Raw genomic sequence first — 26,446 nt, 5'->3', positions numbered from 1 at the left:
TACTTCTCCTCCTTTCTCCTCGCTCTCCTCCTCCTTCCTCCTCGCCCACCTCCTCCTTCCTCCTCGCCCTACTCCTCCTTCCTCCTCGCCCTCCTCCTCGAAGAGTCATTAGAAATATGTGTAGAATAATAAACCCTACATTGTTTGAGTTAGGGAAAACACCATTTGTCATATAGATACTGTTCTTAAAGATTCTCCCATTTTGCACCCGCAAGATAACATAAGATTTTAAGGGTTGATTAATGTTAATCTTCTTGTTTGATAAACTGTGCACTTGAGACATAGTTAATAAGAACATGCCAATATATAAGACAACAAAACGTTTTCAGATTCTTTCACACCACTTTCCAGCAACATTTACAATTTATATAATTTTTTTTAGGGAATAATACATAATTTTTATATTTAAACATGATATTAGTGTTCAGTGGAATGCATAGGGAGTCAAATTGTGTTAAAAAGAGCGATTTTTAGAAAATTTGGAAAACTACTTTTTTTCTGATCATAGAATAACTAAATGTATTTTGAAGGTTTCATTCAGCCATTAAATATCATTCACAATTTATTAATGAATTTTACAAAAAACACCATAAATTTTATATTTAAACATGTAAAAGCTATTTGTTATACATTAGGTACAAAATAGTTGTAGAAAAACAATTTATTATTAAACCTATGTGTTTGGATTTTTGGATTAAAAGTTTCTCAAAGGCTCTCCTGCACCATTCTCAATGCAAGTCATTCCTACACCTATGGGAAGAGATAGATGAACGTTTTCTATACGATTTGTGTTTGCTGGGTACACATTAAGAAGTCAACACCAGCAATCAACAGCCAAATAATGCACAACTATATTCTACCCACTACAAGACTCCGCACTAATATAGAAGCATCAAGAAATATGGGCCAATAGGCCCTTTGCATTTACTTCCATTCTTCCCCTTTAACTTTACCCAATATTACCCAATATTTTGTGTTTTATCTTGTGTTTAATATTTGTTTTCACCTCATCCAAAACTGTTGTAACATATCACCTCACCCAAATGCAGGTATATAAAATGAAAAGCTGAATTATAGCATAGTAAGAAATCTGTTTAGTGTTTGCAGGTTATAGTTGTGTGTGTAAACTAAAGTCTTTGAAAATGTAATAAGTTATTACGAAATGTGTTCAAGTGTTGCGTCAGACTAGAAATAAAAATGAATTTTGGAGAACTGATTTTTCAATTACCATCGACAGTGAAAAAAAAACAAGAAATATTGAGAAAATTCGTGTTAGAATTATCAATCTTACTTTTTCGGTCATATTTAATAATATATATATATATATATATATATATATATATATATATATATATATATATATATATATATATATATATATATATATATAATATATATATATATATATAATATATATATATATATATATATATATATATATATATATATATATATATATATATATATATATATATATATATATATAAATATATATATATATATATATATATATATATATATATATATATATATATATATATATTAGCATATTTTGGTAGCAGTCTTTCCTGTAGACATATATTATTAAATATGACCGAAAAAGTAAGATTAATAATTCTAACACGAATTTTCTCGATCTTTCTTACGTTTCTTTTCACTGTTGATGGTATTTCAAAGATCATTTCTCCAAAATTCATTTTTATTTCTAAAACACTTTAGCGCGTTTCGTAAAACTTATTACATTTTCAAAGACTTTAGTTTACACAAACACACAAAACTTTAACTGAATAGAGCTTAAACATCTTTCGAGTTTTTATACCTACATTTGGGTGAAGTGACCTGTTACAATAGTTTTGGATGAGGTGAAAATAAACTTTTAACACAAGACAGAACACGAAACAATGAAATACAAACAGGTATTAAAAGTAGGTAACTGCAGAAGGCCTATTTTTATTGGCCCATATTTCTTGATGCTTCTATATTTAAGCGGAGTCTACCCACTTCAAGACTCTGCTCCAATATAGAAGCATCAAGAAATATGGGCCAATAAAAATAGGCCTTCTGCAGCTACCTACTTTTAATGTTAGTTACTAAGTTACTAAGCTAGTTACTAGGTCTACAGCCATCACCATCACTATATTCTCTCTCACCACCTTCCCTACCCATCACCACCGCCCAACCACTTGGACTAGACGGTAGAGCGACGGTCGCACTTCATGCAGGTCGGCGTTCAATCCCCGACCATCCAAGTGGTTGGGCAACGTTCCATACCAAGTCCTTACCAGATCCGTTCCCAGTGCTATTTAGTCGTAATGGCTTGGCGCTTTCCTATGATTCTCCTTTCCCTTCGCTTCTCTTCATTCTCTACCCATCGTCACCTTCCCCAACAATCACCACCTTTCCTACCCTTCAAATCCTGTCCTACTATTCACCACCTTCCCTTTCCTTCACCACCTTCCCTTCCCTTCACCACCTTCCCTATTCTTCACCTCCTTCTCTATCCTTCATCCCATGGCATCTTCTTTCCATCAACATCCATCAAACAACCTGTCCTCTTTCAGAGAACGTCACATTTCGTTCGTATGCGTTACATAAGACCTTAAATTGTAGTACTAGAAAATAGAAGCGGCTCGCGAAATGACGTGCTGTCACTTTTTCTGTTTTTTGGGTCCTCTGGTAGGTTAGGACAGACACTTTAAATGGACTGTTTTCTTGACGTTGGGATACCTTAGGAGAAAGGGCTGCTTTATTTCCTTCCAAGCCACACTCATACTTCATTACCGTTCACTTTCTTCAGCACATTTCCTACATTAGTTCAACTCCTTTAACTGCATGGTAGAACGATTGCTTCGCATCTTGCAGGTCGGCGTTCAAGGGGCCCAAATACAGCGTACCAGTTGGGAGATGAAAAGCTTCATGAATCAGATAGTAGGACCTGGCAACTGGTAGCACGCTGGACCTGAAGGTTTGGTGAGTTACCAAGACCTTCAGGAGACAGTGAGGATATCATTTGTCGCTGATGATATCCATATCAAGTGGATATCATCAGGGGCATATGCTAGGTGAACCAATATAAAAACTGCCTTTAGAAACGTGTGTAAGGAATCTTTTGTACCTTATGGACCACATCTGTCAGACTAATCCTGGAGTATGCAGCTCCAGCATGTAGTCCATATCTAGTCAAGCTCAAGACTAAACTGGAGAAGGTTCAAAGGTATGCCACCAGACTAGTGCTTGAGCTGAGAGGCATGAGCTACGAGGAGGAACTACGATTACTGATTCCCCCATCAATGGAAAAAAGAAAAGTTAGTAGTTTTGAAACAGAAAATATGATCACTACATAAAAAATTCTCAGAGGATTTCGTAGAGTAGATACAGTCAGTGTTTTTAACACAGGTGGTACACGCACAATGGGAAAACAGGTGTAAGGTGAGTACCCAGATAAGCCATTGATATATTAGAAGGATTCTTTTTAGTTTATGAATAGTTAACAAATGGACTGCACTAGGCAGTGATGTGGTGGAGGCAGTCTAAATACACAGTATCAAATGCAGATATGACAGAGCTGAATTGGATCAGGAATCTGTACACCAGTTGACTGACGGTCGAGAGGCTGGACCAAAGAACCTAAGAGCCACCCCCGCCAGCACTACTAGGTGAGTAACTTGATAAACCCAAGAAATTCGAAACCATACACCTGCGCAATTGCATAAGGAGGAGAATGTGTCCCTTGCTCACTAAGCCTGGCAGATATATGCAAGGCCGGCGGCCTGGGGATCAAGAGGAGAGAAATGCATTGCTTGCAATCATATTGATGTCAGATTAATTAATAGTCACGAGGAGCGCCAGTCGGAATAAAGTTCACACGAGAACCGTTTAAAGTTGTCACCCCATCTCTCCCTCTCTCTCCCCCTTCCTCACACCTTCCCCATACCAGCACCTCAAACAGACAGATACCACTTGCCCTATAGATACCTACAGGCACACTTACACTTACCCATACAGTGACCAGTATCAAGATACCTACAGGGCTACTTAAACCAGTAATAATCACTACAGTGACTCAAAGATTTCATCCTAACACAACGGTGATTCCTTGCATGTTACGCCAACAGCACTAATCATCACAGTAACTCCTCCCCCCACCTCTACAGTGGCATCTGACTGAAACTAACAGTTACTCCTACAGTGACCGCTGGCAGTGATTCATGTTTGTGATTCAAACGTATGACACTAAAGGGTTTCTCTCAGTGATCTTTACAGTGACCCAAGGCAGTGATGCCTGCCTTCATAGCAACAGTACTCGCATTGTGACGACCCATACAGTGACCTCTTTACCGTAGGGAAATTCAGTGCCCCAAGAGTGTTCCCTACGGTGACCCAAGATATGGAACCAACAGTGCTCCCAACAGTGACCCAAGAGGTGGACCCAACAGTGCTCCCAAGATGTGGATTCAACAGTGACCCAAGATGTGGACCCAACAGTGCTCCCAACAGTGACCCAAGATGTGGACCCAACAGTGCTCCCAACAGTGACCCAAGATGTGGACCCAACAGTGACCTAAAATGTGGACCGAACAGTGATCCAAGATGTGGACCGAACAGTGACCCAATATGTGCACCCAACAGTGATCCCATCAGTGACCCAAGATGTGGACCTAACAGTGACCCAGGATGTGGACCCAACAGTGACCCAAGATGTGAACCCAACAGTGACCCCAAGATGTGGAACCAACAGTGCTCCCTGCAGTGACCCAAGATGTGGACCCAACAGTGACCCCAAGATGTGGAACCAACAGTGCTCCCTGCAGTGACCCAAGATGTGGACCCAACAGTGACCCAAGATGTGGACAAAACAGTGATCCAGGATGTGGACCCAACAGTGACCCAAGATGTGAACCCAACAGTGACCCAAGATATGGAACCAACAGTGCTCCCTACAGTGACCCAAGATGTGGACCCAACAGTGACCAAAGATGTGGACCCAACAGTGCTCCCAACAGAGACCCAAGATGTGGACCCAACAGTGACCTAAAATGTGGACCGAACAGTGATCCAAGATGTGGATCCAACAGTGACCCAAGATGTGGACCCAACAGTGCTCCTTGCAGTGACCCAGAATGTGGACCCCAACAGTGACCCAAGATGTGGACCCAACAGTGACCCAAGATGTGGACCTAACAGTGACCCAAGATGTGGACCCATCAGTGGCCCAAGATGTGGACCCAACAGTGACCCAAAATGTGGACCTAACAGTGACCCAAGATGTGGACCCATCAGTGGCCCAAGATGTGGACCCAACAGTGCTCCTTGCAGTGACCCAGGATGTGGACCCCAACAGTGACCCAAGATGTGGACCCAACAGTGACCCAAGATGTGGACCTAACAGTGACCCAAGATGTGGACCCATCAGTGGCCCAAGATGTGGACCCAACAGTGACCCAAGATGTGGACCCAACAGTGACCCAAGATGTGGATCCAACAGTGACCCAAAATGTGGACCTAACAGTGACCCAAGATGTGGACCCAACAGTGACCCAAGATGTGGATCCAACAGTGACCCAAGATGTGGATCCAACAGTGACCCAAAATGTGGACCTAACAGTGACCCAAGATGTGGACCCAACAGTGACCCAAGATGTGGACCCAACAGTGACCCAAGATGTGGACCTAAGATGCGGACCCAACAGTGACCCAGGATGTGGGTCCCGACAGTGACCCAAGATGTGGACCAAACAGTGACCCAAGATGTGGACCCAACAGTGACCCCAAGATGTGGACCCAACAGTGTTCCCAACAGTGACCCAAGATGTGGACCCAACAGTGATCCAAGATGTGGACCCAACAGTGACCCAAGAAGTGGACCCAACAGTGACCCAAGATGTGGACCCAACAGTGACCCAAGAAGTGGACCCAACAGTGACCCAAGATGTGGACCCAACAGTGTTCCCAACAGTGACCCAAGATGTGGACCCAACAGTGTTCCCAACAGTGACCCAAGATGTGGACCCAACAGTGACCCAAGATGTGGACCCAACAGTGCTCCCTACAGTGACCCAAGATGTGGAGCCAACAGTGAGCCAAGATGTGGACCCAACAGTGACCCCAAAATATGGACCCAACAGTGTTCCCTACAGTGACCCAAGATATGGACCTAACAGTGCCTCCAACAGTGACCCAAGATGTGGACCCAACAGTGACCCAAGATGTGAACCTAACAGTGACCTAATATGTGGACCCAACAGTGACCCAAGATGTGGACCCAACAGTGACCCAAGATGTGGACCCAACAGTGACCCAAGATGTGGACCCAACAGTGACCCAAGATGTGGACCCAACAGTGACCCAAGATGTGGAACCAACAGTGCTCCCTACAGTGACCCAAGATGTGGACCCAACAGTGATGCAAGATGTTGACCCAACAGTGCTCCCAACAGTGACCCAAGATGTGGACCCAACAGTGCTCCCTACAGTGACCCAAGATGTGGACCCAACAGTGTTCCCTACAGTTATCTCTCACAGTGACACCAACAGAGGCCAACACAGTAATACCTGCAGTGACTTCAAAGGTGAACCTCTACTTTGACTCCTAACAATGACCTGTTTAGTGATATTAATCCTAAATATGACCTATGTCAGAGATCCCTTCAGTGACTCCTAATATGACCTCTACTTTGTGCCCTCACAGTGACCCCTCCCCCTCCATTACCGCAGTCTCCCCTAAAGTGATCTCTGACAGTGATATCTACAACACATAACTAAGAAAGTCTCTAAAACAGTTGGTATACTCTCCAAAATCAGATATTATGTACCTAACTCTGCTCTCATCTCTCTATATTATGCACTAATCTATCCCTATCTTAATTATGGTATCTGTGCATGGGGTTCAACCACTGCAAACCACCTCAAGTCCATCATTACCCAGCAAATATCTGCTATCAGAATAATAACAAATTCTGCTTTCAGACAACACTCAGCCCCCTTGTTTAACTCCCTAAACATGCTAAGCATAATCTCACTCCACAAATTCTCTTGTGTCAATTACATTTACAAAACCCTGTTCTTAAATGCAAATCCTGCTCTGAAACTCTCCCTGGACAGATGTAATAGGACCCATTATCACCATACCAGAAATAAATATCTCTTTGATATCCCCAGAGTCAAACTTAATTTGTGTAACCACTCTATGCAAATAAAGGGACCCAGTCTATGGAACTCACTCCCTATTGAATTGAAAAGCTGTCCAACTTTTGCATAACAACCTTAAAACACCTACAGTAACACAAGCTCATAACCCATCGTGGGAGGCAGTTTCAATTTTTTTTCAACATTTCATTCCAATTACACAAAAGAACCAATTATTTCAGATACAACATGAGTTTAATTGGAATAAAATGAACCAACTCTGAGTATTGCTACCGTGCACCCTCCTTTAAATTTCTAAAAATTTGCGAACAACACCCCCAGCGGGGAGCCCATGGCGACGCCGTCCACTTGCTTATACTTGTGTCCGTCAGGACTTAAGAAGGGTGCTGCCTCTTTCTTGTTCACAAACTTTTACATGTGTACTATTGAGCAGAGAGTTCTGGTAGGGTTAGACGTAAAACCCACCATCTACTGCAGGTATGTCGACGACATATTTGTTCAAGTCCCGGATACCGAATGACTGTTGCAGTGTAATAAAGCTTTCGAGCAACACCTAGATTTAAACTTCACTTAAGAGATGGAGAGTGGAGAGATGGGAGGGGGGGTAACTTGCCTTTCTTAGATGTAGCAGTCATGGAAAGGAACGGCAGCTTTCATCATACAGTATAACTAAGGAGACAAACATAAAAATGTGCCTTAATGCTGACAGCGAAAGCTTGGAGAGATACAAACGGAGTTTTATGAACGCTTACGTCGACCGAGCTCTCACTCACAGCTCTGGGTGGAAGCAGGTGGATGAGGAGTTATGTAGAATTAGCAAGATCTTGGTCAATAATGGTTTCTCCAATGGTTATGTCGAAGACATCATAAAAAGGAAAGTAGCGAGGTGTGCAACAGGCGACGGAACAACTAATACCACAATACCCGTGCTTCTAATAACATTGTTCTACAGAAACTTCCTCTCCTCGGCCTACACAGTAGAGAAACGAGCCGTAAAAGAGACCATTGAGAGGAACGTTACCCCAACTGACGTCAACCATAAGATAAAGCTAACAATATATTATAAGAGTGGGAAAATCGCCAACCTGCTGTATATACAGGCACGACAACATCTCTTTCAAGACGCTTACAGTGCACGAACAGCATGGCCTCATCAAGGAACATAGAGTCTCTACACATCCAGATCATCTCCAGAGACATCCTGGAAAACAACGCAAAAATAATTTACAAATATAACGACAATAGAAGATTGGCGAGGCTTTATACATCAAGAGTGACATGATTTAAAAAACAGGTGACCTATGATTATATTAAAACAAGTTATAGAAACTCGTTTGATATGAAAATATAATATTTGACCTGCTAGATAACAATGCATGTCGAAACACAGAAGTAATGTTGGTCACTATCAGAGTAGATATTATACAAACGTCAGATTAAATTTAATCAAATATTTTTTTTTTCATTTCAACTTCCGTGGTCAAACATTGCTCTTAGCTCACTAATTCCATAATGTGCATTCGTGTGTAGCACCAAAATCTCTGATTGACTGTTTTCCACTTTAAAAGTTCCTTAGGACGAAGTAATTCACTCCCCTTCCTATCCTTCACTTCTCGCCCGTTTCTCTCTCATATGTTGAAAGCACACACTCTGAATACATATATGTTTTCTCCAACTCCCTCCATGTTACTGAACGATGCTTTACATCAAAGCGTTCCCACTAGGCAGCCTCTACACATCAACGCCCTTCCCCTGCAAACGGCCTTCTTAGATATATATATATTCCTTTGACGCCGATCTTCAAGGGAAAAGGTGAAATATTAAATCAAGAAAATTTGATTTACATTTCAATTTTGATGTCTTCAATAACCCTCTTCGTATTTTTGGACTCAAGATCATATTTTTCGGAATATTATTTGATTCCAAATATTGTTGATCAGTTGCACATATTTCCTCTACATTTATCAGTACAATGACAAGTTTATTTATTTCAAGTGTTTCTTCCTTTACTGAAGAGACTTTAGATGCTGCCAGTCATAAATGTCAGTAACATAACGAACGAAACAAATTAGTAAGTGTGCTGAATCTTGACTTATGAATAGTTCCATAGGCTGTGATCTCCCGGCTCACACCAACAACTCACTCCGACACTGGTCTGGGTGCTAGAGATGAACCAGGGTTAATGGGAATGGGCAATATAACATACACATACCCGGTATGGGTGATTAGGGGCTTGTGAGCCCTCTAACAGTGCTGGAGTATACGAATAAAATCATTTATTCACGTGAAAGGGAAGAATGAAATGATATGCAATAGAAACATTTTTGTTATGATAAGAGAACACCAAGAATAATGAAAGTGTTTTATGGTGAGAAATTGATGGAAAACTCCTTTCTTCTCACCAAATGTAATTAAATCACGGTAATAATGACGTCTTTCCAAGAATCGGCCAAGATAGCTCAGCCAGGTGAGTAATGTACGCACGTTCCGATTGAGGACACCAACCACTTGGGCTAGACGGTAGAGCGACGGTCTCGCTTGAGGCAAGTCGGCGTTCAATCCTCGACCGTCCAAGTGGTTGGGCGCCATTCCTTTCCCCCCGTCCCATCCCAGATCCTTATCGTGACCCGTTCCCAGTGCTATATATTCGTAATGGCTAGGCACTTTCCCCTGATAACTCCCTCCCTCCTATTGAGCCAAAACAATTGCATATTTTGACGGCGTCACGTGGTTACTCGAGGCGGCCCGAGGACCGTCTTCTGAGGATACACTCACACAAGGACGAGCATAGTTCCAATGGCTGTTGTCCGGTAGTTCTAGAAAATCCTCTTTTTTTTAAATCAAATCCCATTTAACCGTCAAAGTGAGCAGTTGTCTAAAGTGGTACAACGAGTTGCGGCTGTTTACAAAAAAGAGTAACAATTCAAATCGGTAATAATAGGACATAGAGATTGGAGCACGAGAAGAAATAGTGACTGAAGCAGTCAGGGTAAATATTAGGTCAGTAGCTTCAATTACTATTCTCATTATTTTATATACACAATTTGATTTATATATATATATATATATATATATATATATATATATATATATATATATATATATATATATATGTGTGTGTGTGTGTGTGTGTGTGTACTCACCTAGTTCTCACCTAGTTGTGTTTGCGGGGGTTGAGCTCTGGCTCTTTGGTCCCGCCTCTCAACCATCAATCAACAGGTGTACAGATTCCTGAGCCTATCGGGCTCTGTCATATCTACACTTGAAACTGTGTATGGAGTCAGCCTCCACCACATCACCCCCTAATGCATTCCATTTGTCAACCACTCTGACACTAAAAAAGTTCTTTCTAATATCTCTGTGGCTCATTTGGGCACTCAGTTTCTACCTGTGTCCCCTTGTGCGTGTTCCCCTTGTGTTAAATAGACTGTCTTTATCTACCCTATCAATCCCCTTCAGAATCTTGAATGTGGTGATCATGTCCCCCCTAACTCTTCTGTCTTCCAGCGAAGTGAGGTTTAATTCCCGTAGTCTCTCCTCGTAGCTCATACCTCTCAGCTCGGGTACTAGTCTGGTGGCAAACCTTTGAACCTTTGTGTGTGTGTGTGTGTGTGTGTGTGTGTGTGTGTGTGTGTGTGTGTGTGTGTGTGTGTGTATATTACTAGCTGTACCCGGTCACGCGTTGCAGTGGCTCAAAAACGCATGTGCGTTGCTGAGCCAAAGCAACCTTCTTCCCCGTCTCCTCACCACCCAACCATTCCTCAGTCCCCCGTCCCCTCGTCCTCCCAACCAGTCCCCACTTCCCCGTTCCCTCGTCCTCCACACCATTTCCTCCCTTTTCCATCCCTATGTCTTCCCCACCATCTCTCGTCCTCCTAACCATTCCCCAGTCCACCGTCACCTCGTCCTCTCCACCAACTCCCACTCCCCCATCCCCTCGTCCTCCCTACCCACCCCCACTCTCCTGTTCCCTTGTCCTTCCCACCATTCTCCATTCCCATGTCCCCTCGTCCCCACCATCCTTAATTCCACTGTCCCCTCGTCCTCCCCACCATTACCCTCTCCCTTGTCCCTTCGTCCTCCCTACCATCCTCCACTCCCGTCCCTTCGTCCTCCCCACTCCCATTACCATTAAACCATTAAACATTAAACAAACGAAAATTAAACAACGAAATGAAAAAATGAAGAAATAAAAAAATAAACTATACTCATGAAATGAATGGTATGGTAACCAACACAGCTCAATTCCAACGCAATGTCACACGAAATAAATAAATCAAAATGAATATAATTCAAAATCTATTAAAATTCAATTTATCAACGAAATCGAAAACATTGAATTGGAATCATAACAAATTTAGTATAACGTGAGTTGCTCTTACGTGCAACAGATGGCGCTGTTTCTTAAAAAAAGAGAATGCTTTTAACTGTTACTGGTGTGGCTTCAATACATATACTTACGAAATGAACGGTATGGAAAACAACACAACTCAATACTAACACAATGTCACACAAAATTATTAAATCAAAATTATAATAAATCAAAATCTCTGAAAATTTAATTTATCAATGCAATCAGAAACATTGAAATGGAATTTGTAACATATTTAGTATAGCGTGTGTGTTGTTATTACGTGCAACAGATGGCGCTGTTTTAAAAAAACAAACATGTTTTTACCTGTCACAGATGTGGCATCTATCTAGTAAATAAATAAAAACATGGGCATATTCGAATGGAGTGTTGTGTCAGAATTTCAAAGCAATCGGTGAAGAACTTTGGGAGATTACAGCTTGTGTTGCTCTTACATCCAACAGATGGCGCTATTTAAAAAAAAACGCATGTTTTTTTCTGTCACAGGTCACAGGTGAGGCATGTATATAGTAGGTATATAAACACACACGCCTATTCGAATGCAACTTTATGTCAAAATTTCAAAGTAATCGGTAAAGAGTTTTCGATGATTTCCCCTCACATGAAAAACACTGTTTTTCAGAAAAAAAAATTACCGTCACAGACGTGAAATCTATATAGAATGTATATAGAAACCTGCTCGGATGCGAATGGAAGGTTATGTGAAAATTTCAAAGCAATCGGTGAAGAACTTTCGAAGATTAGCAGTTATGCACAAACGAACAATTCCATTTTTATATATATAGATGAGTTCTTACATTCCTGTTTGGGCGCCTAGCGATTCTGGCAAGTCCTTAGTCGTAATTGAGTTCTCTGTGGAATATGACCCGCCAAATCGTCTTAACAGTCAGGTACCCATTCACTGTTGGGTGAATCGAGGCGTTCAGTTAAGAATTGGACAGGAACAGTATTCAATTTGTTAACTAATTCAAGAGAATTCGTCAAATGAGAAGAGGAAATAGTTCCTAACAATGGGGACAAGATTTTGGTTAGCCAATTAGAAAGCTTGTAAGAAATGGATCCCGCAGAACTGTTCATAGGCCTCATGGATTGTTAGATTGTACTTATTCTAAACAAGGAGGAAAATATTTCGAAAATGAATGATCTGCTCTAAGATTCTTCTACATACACAAAACTCAGGAAAAATCTTCTTTAGGACATCATCAAATTCATCAGTAGCAGTTTGAGGAAGTTGTTAAGTAAACATAAAGATCTTCTTAATCAATTTAGTACCTCATCACCTTCATTATCATATCTCTATGGACTTGTCAAGACGCATAAACCTAACAATCCCATGAGGCCTATCATCAGTTCTGTGGGATCCATTTCTTACAAACTTTCTAAATGGCTTACCAAAATCTGGTCCCCATTGTTCAACAAATTGAGTTCTGTTCCTGTCACTCCTGATGTAAAGTTTATCAGCTTTGACGTTTGTTCCTTGCTTACAAAGGTACCGGTTGATGATATTCTTGATTATCTTGCTCATGAACTAATGAGCCATGTTTTACCTCTTTCTGCTGATATTATTGTCAATCTTGTTAAGTTGTGCATTAAAGAATGTAAATTTACCTTTAATAATGAGTATTATTTACAGACTTTTGGAATGGCAATGGGGAATCCTTTATCGCCATTGCTTTCAAACTTGTACATGGAATTCTTCGAAAAGAAATTTGTTTCAAAAATTACCCCTGGAATCATTCCATGGTTCAGGTATGTTGATGATATTTTGTGTATATGGAATACAGATGTAAACACAGACGAATTTGTAACCAAACTTAATCATCAAGCCACCTCTATAAAATTTACTATGGGGACGGAAATTGATAAATGTTTGCCATTCCTAGATGTACTTATTCATAGGGAAGATTTTTCACTAAAGTTTAGTGTCTACAGAAAGCCTACGAATAATTTATCTTATGTTCATTATTTCTCAGAGAATAGATACAATGTGAAAAATCAATTTTTTCTTCAATGTATCTAAGAACTCTTCGGGTTGTGAGTCCAGAATTCTTAGATGAAGAGTTTAAGGATATTGACTCTATTGTTCTCAAGCTTTGTTATCCACTGAGTTTTTTGGAAGTTTGCCGTACCAAAGGACGTCGTACATATTATAATAATTAATGCAGTGAAAAAATTCGCCCAAAGAATGTGTTATGTTTACCATATTTCTCTGGATTTGAAAATAAGGTCAAGGCCTTGAAACTTTTTGATATACATGTATTGTTTAGCTACGAAAATACTGTTGGTAAACTATTAGCTAGAAACAGCCCTAGAAGTGATAAATGTGTCATTTATAAAATACCTTGTAAAGACTGTAATAGGTTTTATGTTGGGCAAACATCTAAAAATTTGAAATGTAGAATTTCGCAACATAAATACTCTGTAAGACATGGCCAATTGTCTTATGCTTTGTTTGCTCATTTGTCAGAAAATGTTCACCAAATTGATTGGGAGATGGCTTTTCTTCAATAACGAATTGTAAAAGCATTTATAACAGGAACATAATTGAATCGGCTTTAATACAGATTACAAAAGAATGTAATTTGAGCATTAGCAGTGGTCTGAATAACTTAGATCAATTTTTGATGGATCAATTAGAGGGCGATTTGAGCAGGTTCATTAATACACATTTGTCTCACTAATTCATTGTAAATATTAACTATCTTATGCTATTATTATCCATGTGTGGACCTATTGGTGGGTATCAATAGGTGCTGCCTCGTATGGGCCAAATGGCGTTATGCAGTTTTTTTTAATCCACCTAATTCCCATTAATTTTTCATTATACCTCACCTCACTTCACCTCTCTCTCCTCCCCATATATATGTCCAATACCTGACTTTTAAATCATTGCTTCTGAATATGTATTAATATACGAAAAGTACTTAAGGAAATACCTGTTTCAATTCTTTCTCCGTGGTCTGACAGTCATATATATATATATATATATATATATATATATATATATATATATATATATATATATATATATATATATATATATATATATATATATATATATATATATATATATATATATATATATATATATATATTATTATATATGACCGAAAATGTAAGATTAATAATTCTAACACGAATTTTCTCAATCTTTCGTACATTTCGCTTCACTGTTGGAGGTAAATCAAAAATCAATTCTCCAAAATTCATTTTTTTTTTAAATTCTCCAAAATTCACAAACATAGGAATGTGCCTAAATGCCAACAGCGACTGCCCAGACAGGTACAAGAGGAGTGTTGTTAACGCATATGTCGACCGTGCTCTCAGCCACAGCTCAGAATGGAAGCAAGTCGACGAAGAACTCTGTAGGGTAAGGCAGGTCCTAGTCAATAACGGCTTCTCCAATGGTTTCGTCGAAGACATCATAAGAAGGAAAGTGAAAAGCCATGCAACCTCTGAAGAGACAACTAACACAACACCTATACCCCCTATTAGGCTATTTTACAGGAACTTCTTTTCCACAGCTCATAAAACGGAGGAAAGGGTCCTGAAAGATATTGTTAATAGAAACGTTATCCCTACAGACAAAAATCAGAGGATACAACTGACGATTTACTATAAAACCAGAAAAACGGCCAGCCTACTCATGAGAAACTCTCCAGACACAAAACAGAACGCTTTAAAAGAGACTAACGTCGTCTATGCCTTCAAATGCCCTCTTGGGGACTGTAAGCTCCAAAAAACCCAGTATATAGGCAAGACAACAACATCTCTTTCTAGGCGTTTAACGATGCATAAGCAACAGGGCTCCATTAAGGAACATATAATCTCTTCCCACAACCAAACCATCGCCAGAGAAATCCTAGTAAACAACACAGAAATCATCGATAGATACAGCGATAGCAGGCGGCTTGACGTTTGCGAGGCACTACACATCAAGAAGTCAACACCAGCAATCAACAGCCAATTATTGCACAACTATATTCTACCCACCTCAAGACTCCGCTCCAATATAGAAGCATCAAGAAATATGGACCAATAGGCTTTCTACAAACACTTCTATTCAATATCCATTGTTTCGTGTTCTGTCTTGTGTTGATGAAATTAATACCCTATTAATACTCTTGTTCTGTCTTGTGTTGATGAAATTAATACCCTATTAATACCACATCTTGTTCTGTCTTGTGTTAATGCCACATCACCCCTTCCACCTCACTCAAATGTAGATATAAAATCGGAGATGCGTAAGTTCTATTCAGTTGTGTATTTGTGAACTAAAGTCTTTGAAAATGTAATAAGTTTTACGAAACGCGCTCGTGTCGCGTCAGACTAGAAATAAAAATGAATTTTTGGAGAATTGATTTTTGATTTACCTCCAACAGTGAAGCGAAATGTACGAAAGATTGAGAAAATTCGTGTTAGAATTATTAATCTTACATTTTCGGTCATATTTAATAATATATGTCTACAGGAAAGACTGCTACCAAAATATACTAATATATATATATATATATTTATATATATATATATATATATATATATATATATATATATATATATATATATATATATATATATATATACATATATATATATATATATATATATATATATATATATATATATTTATATATATATACATACATATATATATACACATATATATATATATATATATATATATATATATATATATATATATATATATATATATATATATATATATATATATATATATACATATATATACATACATATATATATACATATATATATATATATATATATATATATATATATATATATATATATATATATATATATATATATATTGTATAACAATATACCAATCAGTGTTCGAAGACCTCGTCCAGTTCCTCGGGGGTCGGGTGCGTACCCAAGATACAGCACGCATTTCCCCTCTGAACAGCGACACTGAGGCGCTAGAACATAAAACTGGCCGCTCTTGGGTCTCTAGTATTCCCAATGAGTTCCTCGCCCAGCTCCTTCAGGAACTTAAGTGCACATTTACCCGAGGCGCCCAGAGTCTCCGAGCCTATCGGCACGAACCTGTAACAACGTTCTAGGTCCCAGTACTTGTTAGTTTTCTGGGTCTCCCTGAAGGTGGCCGACCCGCCTCCCTCAGCTGCGCTGTAAGGTAGATAGGTATCAGCCAATGTAGAAGCACACGTGTAGTCCCACACGACCTGTTTACCTTCCCTCCACGGCTGCAGGGTGACTCCATCTGGGCGTTTTTGGCTGTTGTCAGGCCTGCACAACTGAGGTTCCCTTTATGTTGGGCACCCAGCTGAAACCAAACTTCTCTTGATGATGTCATTGACTGCTTCATATCTGGCAATCTTTCCCTGTGTCTTACGACAGATGAGACCATGGCTGCCGTATTGGTCTGCCCGTGCATGGTCGCAAATACACCGGTGCTCGGTGGAGATAGGGGCGGCAAGGTGCAGAGCAACATCAATACTTAAGGTCCAATGGTCCAGGCGGGTGCCCAAGGCGGAATTAGGGACTGCCAACAGGAAGTCCCCGGCATGGGGCGCTTGCACAGCTAGAAGACGCGCTTTGTCCTTCCTGGAAGCTGCCTCCAGCAATGATGTGGCGATGTTCTCCACTATGGGGCTATCCCATTTGGACTGTTTGCAGTCATTTGGAAAAGTCGGTCGAGGATGAGAGTTGACAAGTGTCCCACTGACCGGCTCCTTCCGCGAATTTGGGATCATGAATCCCAATGGAGTCTCTTAGGTGTTCCGGTAGTATTTCCTTAACTAATTCACCTGTTGCACTGGTCGAGGATAAGAGTGCCGGCAATGCTAACTGTGTCGCCTTGCGAATACCTATCCCCCCGAGTCTAACTGGGAGCGTTGCTTGGTCCCATTGGTCATCTTGCAGGGAGAGGTTTAGCACTTTCACGGTTATTGACCTTAGGAGTGTGTCATATTCTGTTAATTTTGGGCTGTCGACGGAGGGAGCACACCTTAGGAAATTGGTCAGTCTGGGCAAAGCCAGGCACCTTGTGAGAAGGAACAAAGCATCGTGGGCGTCCAAAGCCCCTATTCTTCCCTCCATCCTCCTCAGGTTGTTCAGCTTTTCTTCGAGGACTACCTCGTTTATATATATATATATATATATATATATAGGTGAAAGGTGAAAACATGGGGAGATACATAAGGGATAAATGTGGGGTGAAACATAAGAACATAAGAATAGAGGTAACTACAGAAGGCTTATTGGCCCATACGAGGCAGCTTCTGTCTACATACAAAGATTAATCAAGTGTAATTGGCCTGTTATGTTGAACAGTGTCTTCTGTGTTGGCATCGTTATGTTCTGGATAAGAGTGCCGGCAATGCTAACTGTGTCGCCTTGCGAATACCTATCCCCCCGAGTCTAACTGGGAGCGTTGCTTGGTCCCATTGGTCATCTTGCAGGGAGAGGTTTAGCACTTTCACGGTTATTGACCTTAGGAGTGTGTCATATTCTGTTAATTTTGGGCTGTCGACGGAGGGAGCACACCTTAGGAAATTGGTCAGTCTGGGCAAAGCCAGGCACCTTGTGAGAAGGAACAAAGCATCGTGGGCGTCCAAAGCCCCTATTCTTCCCTCCATCCTCCTCAGGTTGTTCAGCTTTTCTTCGAGGACTACCTCGTTTATATATATATATGTATATATATAGGTGAAAGGTGAAAACATGGGGAGATACATAAGGGATAAATGTGGGGTGAAACATAAGAACATAAGAATAGAGGTAACTACAGAAGGCTTATTGGCCCATACGAGGCAGCTTCTGTCTACATACAAAGATTAATCAAGTGTAATTGGCCTGTTATGTTGAACAGTGTCTTCTGTGTTGGCATCGTTATGTTCTGGTCTTGTCCTTACTCTCATGGTGGGTAGAGTAACTAGTTCCGTGATTTGGGTGTTCATGGTAGGTTGTTCTATTCTTATGTGAATTGCTTCACATAAGTTAGAGGGAAAAGAAGCCCTAAACTAGAAAATAGTAAATACAGAATATGCGGTCATATTCAATGAAACATGTTTGAAAGAAAACCTGCTGCCAGTATATCTTAAATCTTGGTCTAAATTGTCAATTCTTATCTAAACCAAAGATGCATCAAAAACGCCTGGAAATCGAAATGCTTCTGGACGATATCCATAAGCTAGAAGACAACAAAAAAGTCATCACCACTGACACACTTCAAGCTGAACTACTTGCAGAAGCAGGGAAAAAACGAGGAACATATTCATCTACAATCTTAACCCCACGACTCAAAGAAGCAGCGAAACAACTAAAAAATCTGAAAGACGTAACAATAAGAAAAGCCGACAAAACAGCAGCATATGTATTGATTCCTACCCATGATTACATGAACAAATTTAGCGACATCCTTAGTGACGACTCCAAATTTCAACGAATCACGAGGAACCCCGTAGAAGACCTTAAGCGGAAAGTAAACAAAACAATTACAGCAATCAACGCAAAGAAAGGTAGTGTGCATTTCAATAAACTTCAAGGCGACTATGGCTTAGGATATGCCTACGGCAATGTTAAGACGCATAAACCAGGTAACCCACTACGCCCTATAAGCAGCCAAATACCAACCCCAACTTATCACCTGGCAAAGAAACTCAATGAACTCCTAACTCCATACACTCCAAGTAAGTTTAGTCTACAATCATCAGCAGATTTCCTAGAATTGATCAAATCTACCCAGCCCGATGGAATCATCGCTTCCCTGGACGTTGAATCCCTATTTACCAACGTCCCAGTCGACACAACCATAGGAATGATACTGGACAGAGTATACAGAGACGAGAGCACCCACAAATTAGACATACCTGAGCCACACTTGAAAAGTCTTCTCGAAGCATGTACAAAGGAAGCCCCTTTCATCAGTCCACAAGGAGACATGTATTTACAAATAGACGGAGTAGCAATGGGCTCCCCCTTAGGAGTTTTATTTGCTAATTTTTATATGGGAACCATCGAAGATAGGGTCTTCAGTAGCAGACAAAAACCAACTGTATACTGCCGTTATGTAGATGACATATTCGTAATAGTAAAAGACTCAGATGAACTAATTGACCTAAAAAGACATCTAGAGAGAGAGTCAGTACTCCGATTTACACATGAAAATAGTGAAAATAACAGTCTGCCATTCCTGGATGTACTAATAACAAAAACAGGAACCTCTTTAAGCACCAACGTATGTACCAAGCCCACCAACATAGGATTATGCCTGAACGGTAGGAGTGAGTGCCCCCAAAGATACAAAGCCAGTGTTCTCAATGCTTATATTCGTCGAGCGCTTACCCACTGCTCTGAATATAGCAACGTGAGTAGAGAGTTTGAAAGAGTAACTCAGGTATTGGTGAACAACGGATATAGCAACGCGGAAATAAACGCTGCTATAAGAAGACACTTGGACCGTTGGTATAATTCAGAACCTAGAACAGAAACCACAACACCCCCAATAAAATTATATTACAAATCAACCATGCACAGTGAACATATAAAAAGAGGAAAGAATAATGAAAGAAATAATCCGTAAAGGAGTAAAAAGCACTACTCCTAATCAAAACATAAACCTGATAATGTTCTACAAAACCAAGAAGACTTCCGAACTCCTTATCAAAAACAGCCCGAAGCCGACGGAGAACCCTCTACAGCAGTCAAGCGTTGTATACATGTACACTTGCCCCCACGAAGGATGTAACCTTCAATGTAAGTACATAGGTATGACGTCGACCAAGCTGACGAGGGGTTTGACATGCCATCTTCAATCTGGTGCCCCTAGGAATCACATGAGACAAGCCCATGACATTACTCTAACAAGAGAAATGTTGAACAAAAATACCTGCATAATAGACAAAACCCAAGATGCAAGAAGATTACAAATTCTTGAGGCAATTCACATAAGAATAGAGCGACCTACCATGAACACCCAAATCACGGAACTATTTACTCTACCCACCATGAGAGTAAGGACAAGACAAGAACATATCAATACCAGCACAGAAGACAATGTCCAACATAATAGGCCAATTACACTGGATTAATCTTTGTGTTTAGATAGGAGCTGCCTCGTATGGGCCAATAAGCCTTCTGCAGCCTCTATGTTTCACCTCACATTTATCCCTTATGTATCCCCCATGTTTTCACCTTTATTGTATTATCACCTGACCCAGTGCGGGTATAAAATCAACTAGTATTGAAAGATCTGTTCACTTGAGAATGAACCATGGAGGTTCGAAACGTTGTGCAAATTATATAAATAAGTGTAATACACTCTATAGTAAATCACTTCTTTTCTTCACCTTAAAAGTACGAAAATGAGTTTTGGAGAACTCCTATTTCAATTAAGCCCTGATGTTAAGAAAATAGTTAGAGGGATAGAAGCCCTAAACCAGAAAATAATAAATACAGAATATGCAGTCATATTCAATGAAACATATATATATATATATATATATATATATATATATATATATATATATATATATATATATATATATATATGTCGTGCCTAATAGCCAGAACGCACTTCTCAGCCTACTATGCAAGGCCCGATTTGCCTAATAAGCCAAGTTTTCATGAATTAATAGTTTTTCGACTACCTAACCTACCTAAACTAACCTAACCTAACTTTTTCGGCTACCTAACCTAACCTAACCTATAAAGATAGGTTAGGTTAGGTTAGGTAGGGTTGGTTAGGTTCGGTCATGTATCTACGTTAATTTTAACTCCAATAAAAAAAATTGACCTCATACATAATGAAATGGGTAGCTTTATCATTTCATAAGAAAAAAATTAGAAAAAATATATTAATTCAGGAAAACTTGGCTTATTAGGCAAATCGGGCCTTGAATAGTAGGCCAAACAGTGAGTTCTGGCTATTAGGTACGACATATATATATATATATATATATATATATATATATATATATATATATATATATATATATATATATATATATATATATATATATATATGTCGTACCTAGTAGCCAGAACGCACTTCTCGGCCTACTATGCAATGCCCGATTTGCCTAATAAGCCAAGTTTTCCTGAATTATTATATTTTCTCAATTTTTTTTTTTATGAAATGATAAAGCTACCCATTTCATTATGTATGAGGTCAATATTTTTTTATTGGAGTTAAAATTAACGTAGATATATGACCAAACCTAACCAACCCTACCTAACCTAACCTAACCTATCTTTTTAGGTTAGATTAGGTTAGGTAGCCGAAAAAGTTAGGTTAGGTTTGGTTAGGTAGGTTAGGTAGTCGAAAAACAATTAATTCATGAAAACTTGGCTTATTAGGCAAATCGGGCCTTGCATAGTAGGCAGAGAAGTGCGTTCTGGCTATTAGGTACGACATATATATATATATATATATATATATATATATATATATATATATATATATATATATATATATATATATATATATATATATATATATATATATATATATATATATATATATATATGTCGTACCTAATAGCCAGAACTCATTTCTCAGCCTACTATGCAAGGCCCGATTTGCCTAATAAGCCAAGTTTTCATGAATTAATATTTTTTCGTCTACCTAACCTACCTAACCTAACCTAACCTAGCTTTTTTGGCTACCTAACCTAACATTACCTATAAAGATAGGTTAGGTTAGGTTAGGTAGGGTTGGTTAGGTTCGATCGTATATCTACATTAATTTTAAATCCAATAAAAAAAAATTTACCTCATACATAATGAAATGGGTAGCTTTATCATTTCATAAGAAAAAAATTAGAGAAAATATATTAATTCAGGAAAACTTGGCTTATTAGGCAAATCGGGCCTAGCATAGTAGGCTGAGAAGTGCGTTCTGGCTACTAGGTACGACATATATATATATATATATATATATATATATATATATATGTCGTACCTAGAAGCCAGAATGCAATTCTCGGCCTACTATGCAAGGCCCGATTTGCCTAATAAGCCACGTTTTCCTGAATTAATATATTTTTTCTAATTTTTTTCTTATGAAATGATAAAGCTACCTATTTCATTATGTATGAGGACTATTTTTTTTTATTGGAGTTAAAATTAACGTAGATATATGACCGAACCTATCCAACCCTACCTAACCTAACCTAACCTATCTTTATAGGTTAGGTTAGGTTAGGTAGCCGAAAAAGTTAGGTTAGGTTAGGTTAGGTAGGTTAGGTAGTCGAAAAGCAATTAATTCATGAAAACTTGGCTTATTAGGCAAATCGGGCCTTGCATAGTAGGCTCAGAAGTGAGTTCTGGCTACTAGGTACAACATATATATATATATATATATATATATATATATATGTCGTACCTAGTAGCCAGAACGCACTTCTCAGCCTACTATGCAAGGCCTGATTTGCCTAATAAGCCAAGTTTTCATGAATTAATAGTTTTTCGACTACCTAACCTACCTAACCTAACCTAACCTAACTTTTTCGGCTACCTAACCTAACCTAACCTATAACGATAGGTTAGGTTAGGTTAGGTAGGGTTGGTTAGGTTCGGTCATATATCTACGTTAATTTTAACTCCAACAACAAAAATTTGACCTCATACATAATGAAATGGGTAGCTTTATCATTTCATAAGAAAAAAAACAGAGAAAATATATTAATTCAGGAAAACTTGGCTTATTAGGCAAATTGGGCCTTGCATAGTAGGCCGAGAAGTGCGTTCTGGCTACTAGGTGCGACATATATATATATATATATATATATATATATATATATATATATATATATATATATATATATATATATATATATATATATATATATATATATATATATGTCGTACCTAGTAGCCAGAACTCACTTCTCAGCCTACTATTCAAGGCCCGATTTGCCTAATAAGCCAAGTTTTCCTGAATTAATATATTTACTATAATTTTTTTCTTATGAAATGATAAAGCAACCATTTTCTCTATGTATGAGGTCAATTTTTTTTTATTGGAGTTAAAATTAACGTAGATATGTGCCCGAACCTAACCAACCCTACCTAACCTAACCTAACCTATATTTATAGGTAAGGTTAGGTTAGGTAGCCAAAAAAAGCTAGGTTAGGTTAGGTTAGGTAGGTTAGGTAGACGAAAAAACATTAATTCATGAAAACTTGGCTTATTAGGCAAATCGGGCCTTGAATAGTAGGCTGAGAAGTGCGTTCTGGCTATTAGGTACGACATATATATATATATATATATATATATATATATATATATATATATATATATATATACATATATGTATATTATTAAATAAGACCGAAAAAGTAAGATTAATAATTCTAACACGAATTTTCTCGATCTTTCGTACATTTCTTTTCACTGTTGGTGGTAATTCAAAAATCAATTCTCCAAAATTCATTTTTATTTCTAGTCTGACGCGACACTTGAGCGCGTTTCGTAAAACTTATTACATTTTCAAAGACTTTAGTTTACACATACACAACTGAATAGAACTTACATATCTCTGATTTGTTTATATCTACATTTGAGTGAGATGGATGGGGTGAGGTGGTATTAAGAGGGTATTAAATTCATCAACACAAGACAGAACACGAAACAATGGGTATTGAATGGAAGTGATTGTAGAAAGCCTATTGGTCCATATTTCTTGATGCTTCTATATTGGAGCGGAGTCTTGAGGTGGGTAGAATATAGTTGTGCATTAATTGGCTGTTGATTGTTGGTGTTGACTTTTTAATGTGTAGTGCCTCGCAAACGTCAAGCCGCCTGCTATCGCTGTATCTATCGATGATTTCTGTGTTGTTTACTAGGATTTCTCTGGCGATGGTTTGGTTGTGGGAAGAGATTATATGTTCCTTAATGGAGCCCTGTTGCTTATGCATCGTTAAACGCCTAGAAAGAGATGTTGTTGTCTTGCCTATATACTGGGTTTTTTGGAGCTTACAGTCCCCAAGAGGGCATTTGAAGGCATAGACGACGTTGGTCTCTTATAAAGCGTTCTGCTTTGTGTCTGGAGAGTTTCTCATGAGTAGGCTGGCCGTTTTTCTGGTTTTATAGTAAATCGTCAGTTGTATCCTCTGATTTTTGTCTGTAGGGATAACGTTTCTATTAACAATATCTTTCAGGACCCTTTCCTCCGTTTTATGAGCTGTGGAAAAGAAGTTCCTGTAAAATAGTCTAATAGGGGTATAGGTGTTGTGTTAGTTGTCTCTTCAGAGGTTGCATGGCGTTTCACTTTCCTTCTTATGATGTCTTCGAAGAAACCATTGGAGAAGCCGTTGTTGACTAGGACCTGCCTTACCCTACAGAGTTCTTCGTCAACTTGCTTCCATTCTGAGCTGTGGCTGAGAGCACGGTCGACATATGAGTTAACAACACTTCTCTTGTACCTGTCTGGGCAGTCGCTGTTGGCATCTCTGACCAAACTAAATTCCAAAGGGTATAGAAGGACACTACAGCCGAATTGAAAGCAAAGGTCAACAAACTGATCGAAACTGTGAACGCCAAGAAATTCGGACTCCACCTGCCAAAGATTATTGGGGAATATAAACCTGGATATGCGTATGGAAATGTCAAGACACACAAGCCTGGAAACCCACTTTGGCCAATCATTAGCCAGATACCCACACCCACGTACAGACTCGCGAAGCGACTCAACGGCCTGCTGACTCCTTATGTCCCTTGCGCCTTCAGCCTGAAGTCTCCAAAGGAATTTGTTGACTTACTGCGGGGCGCACGGGCCACAGGGATAAGAGCCTCGTTGGACGTAGAATCACTGTTTACCAACGTACCTGTGGACGAGACAATCGGGATGATAGCCGACAGAGTGTATCGTGATCCAGCCTGTACTCCTCTTGACATACCAGAAAATATTCTAAGGAAACTACTCCAAGCTTGTACTAAAGAGGCACCCTTCTTGAGCCCGGATGGGCACATTCCCAATGAGTTCCTCACCAACCTCCTGTAAAAACTTGAGTGCACATTTACCCCAGGCGCCCAGAGTCTCGGAGCCTATCGGCACGAACCTGTAACAACGTTCTAAGTCTTTGTACTTGTGAATTTTCTGGGTCTCCCTGAAGGTGGCTGCCCCACCTCCCTCAGCTGCGCTGTAACGTAAATAGGTATCAGCCAATGTAGATGCACAGGTATAATCCCATCCGACCTGTTTACCTTCCCTCCAGGGATGCAGGGTGACTCCATCTGGGCGTTTTTGTTTGTTGTCAGGTCTGCACAACTGGGGTTCCCTTTGTGCTGGTCACCCAGCTGTAGCCAAACTTCTCTTGATGATGTCATTGACTGCTTCGTGTCTGGCAATCTCTCCCTGTGTCTTACGACAGATGAGTCCATGGCTGCCGTATTGGTCTGCCCGTGCCTGGCCGCAAACACACCGGTGTTCGGTGGAGATAGGGGCGGCAAGGCGTAGAGCAACACCAATACTTAGGGCCCAATGGTCCAGGCGGGTGCCCAAGGCGGAATTAGGGACTGCCAACAGGAAGTCCCCAGCATGGGGGGCTTGCACAGCTAGGAGACGCGCTCTGTCCTTCTGAGAAGCTGCGTCCAGCAATGCTTTGGCGATGTTCTCCACTATGGGGCTATCCTATTTGGCCTGTTTACCGTCGTTTGGAAAAGATGGTTGGGTGTGTGAATTGGCAAGAGTGTCCCAATGACCAGCTCCTTCCACAAATTTGGGATATATATATCCCAAATTATATATATATATATATATATATATATATATATTATATGCAGTACTTTGTACTATATATATAGGTACATATATAAATATATATTTATATATATATATATATATATATATTATGTCATGGCAGTTGCTTGGCCTTGACCCAATGTGTTTGCCCCCCTCTTATAGAACAATGCACAGTTTAACTCTCCCAACCACGTTGAAA

At 39.5% G+C, this 26,446-nt stretch overlaps 2 protein-coding genes across 2 annotated transcripts; both read left to right on the top strand.

The window, feature by feature from the left end:
- Positions 1 to 4,387: 4,387 nt before the first annotated feature.
- LOC123756280 (S-antigen protein-like) lies at positions 4,388 to 4,753 on the top strand. The gene has a single exon (XM_045739356.2). It carries the CDS (start codon positions 4,388 to 4,390, stop codon positions 4,751 to 4,753), a length of 366 nt encoding a protein of 121 aa, XP_045595312.2.
- Positions 4,754 to 5,699: 946 nt separating this feature from the next.
- On the top strand, positions 5,700 to 6,586 carry LOC138353048 (S-antigen protein-like). The gene is made up of 2 exons (XM_069305687.1): positions 5,700 to 6,075; positions 6,246 to 6,586. Exons 1-2 carry the CDS (start codon positions 5,700 to 5,702, stop codon positions 6,584 to 6,586), a joined length of 717 nt encoding a protein of 238 aa, XP_069161788.1.
- Positions 6,587 to 26,446: the final 19,860 nt, after the last annotated feature.

The sequence above is a fragment of the Procambarus clarkii genome, chromosome 56 (assembly GCF_040958095.1).
Source record: "Procambarus clarkii isolate CNS0578487 chromosome 56, FALCON_Pclarkii_2.0, whole genome shotgun sequence".
Classification (NCBI taxonomy): domain Eukaryota; kingdom Metazoa; phylum Arthropoda; class Malacostraca; order Decapoda; family Cambaridae; genus Procambarus; species Procambarus clarkii.
Note: the sequence above shows the minus strand (reverse complement) of the source record. Positions and strands in the feature narration are given on the sequence as shown.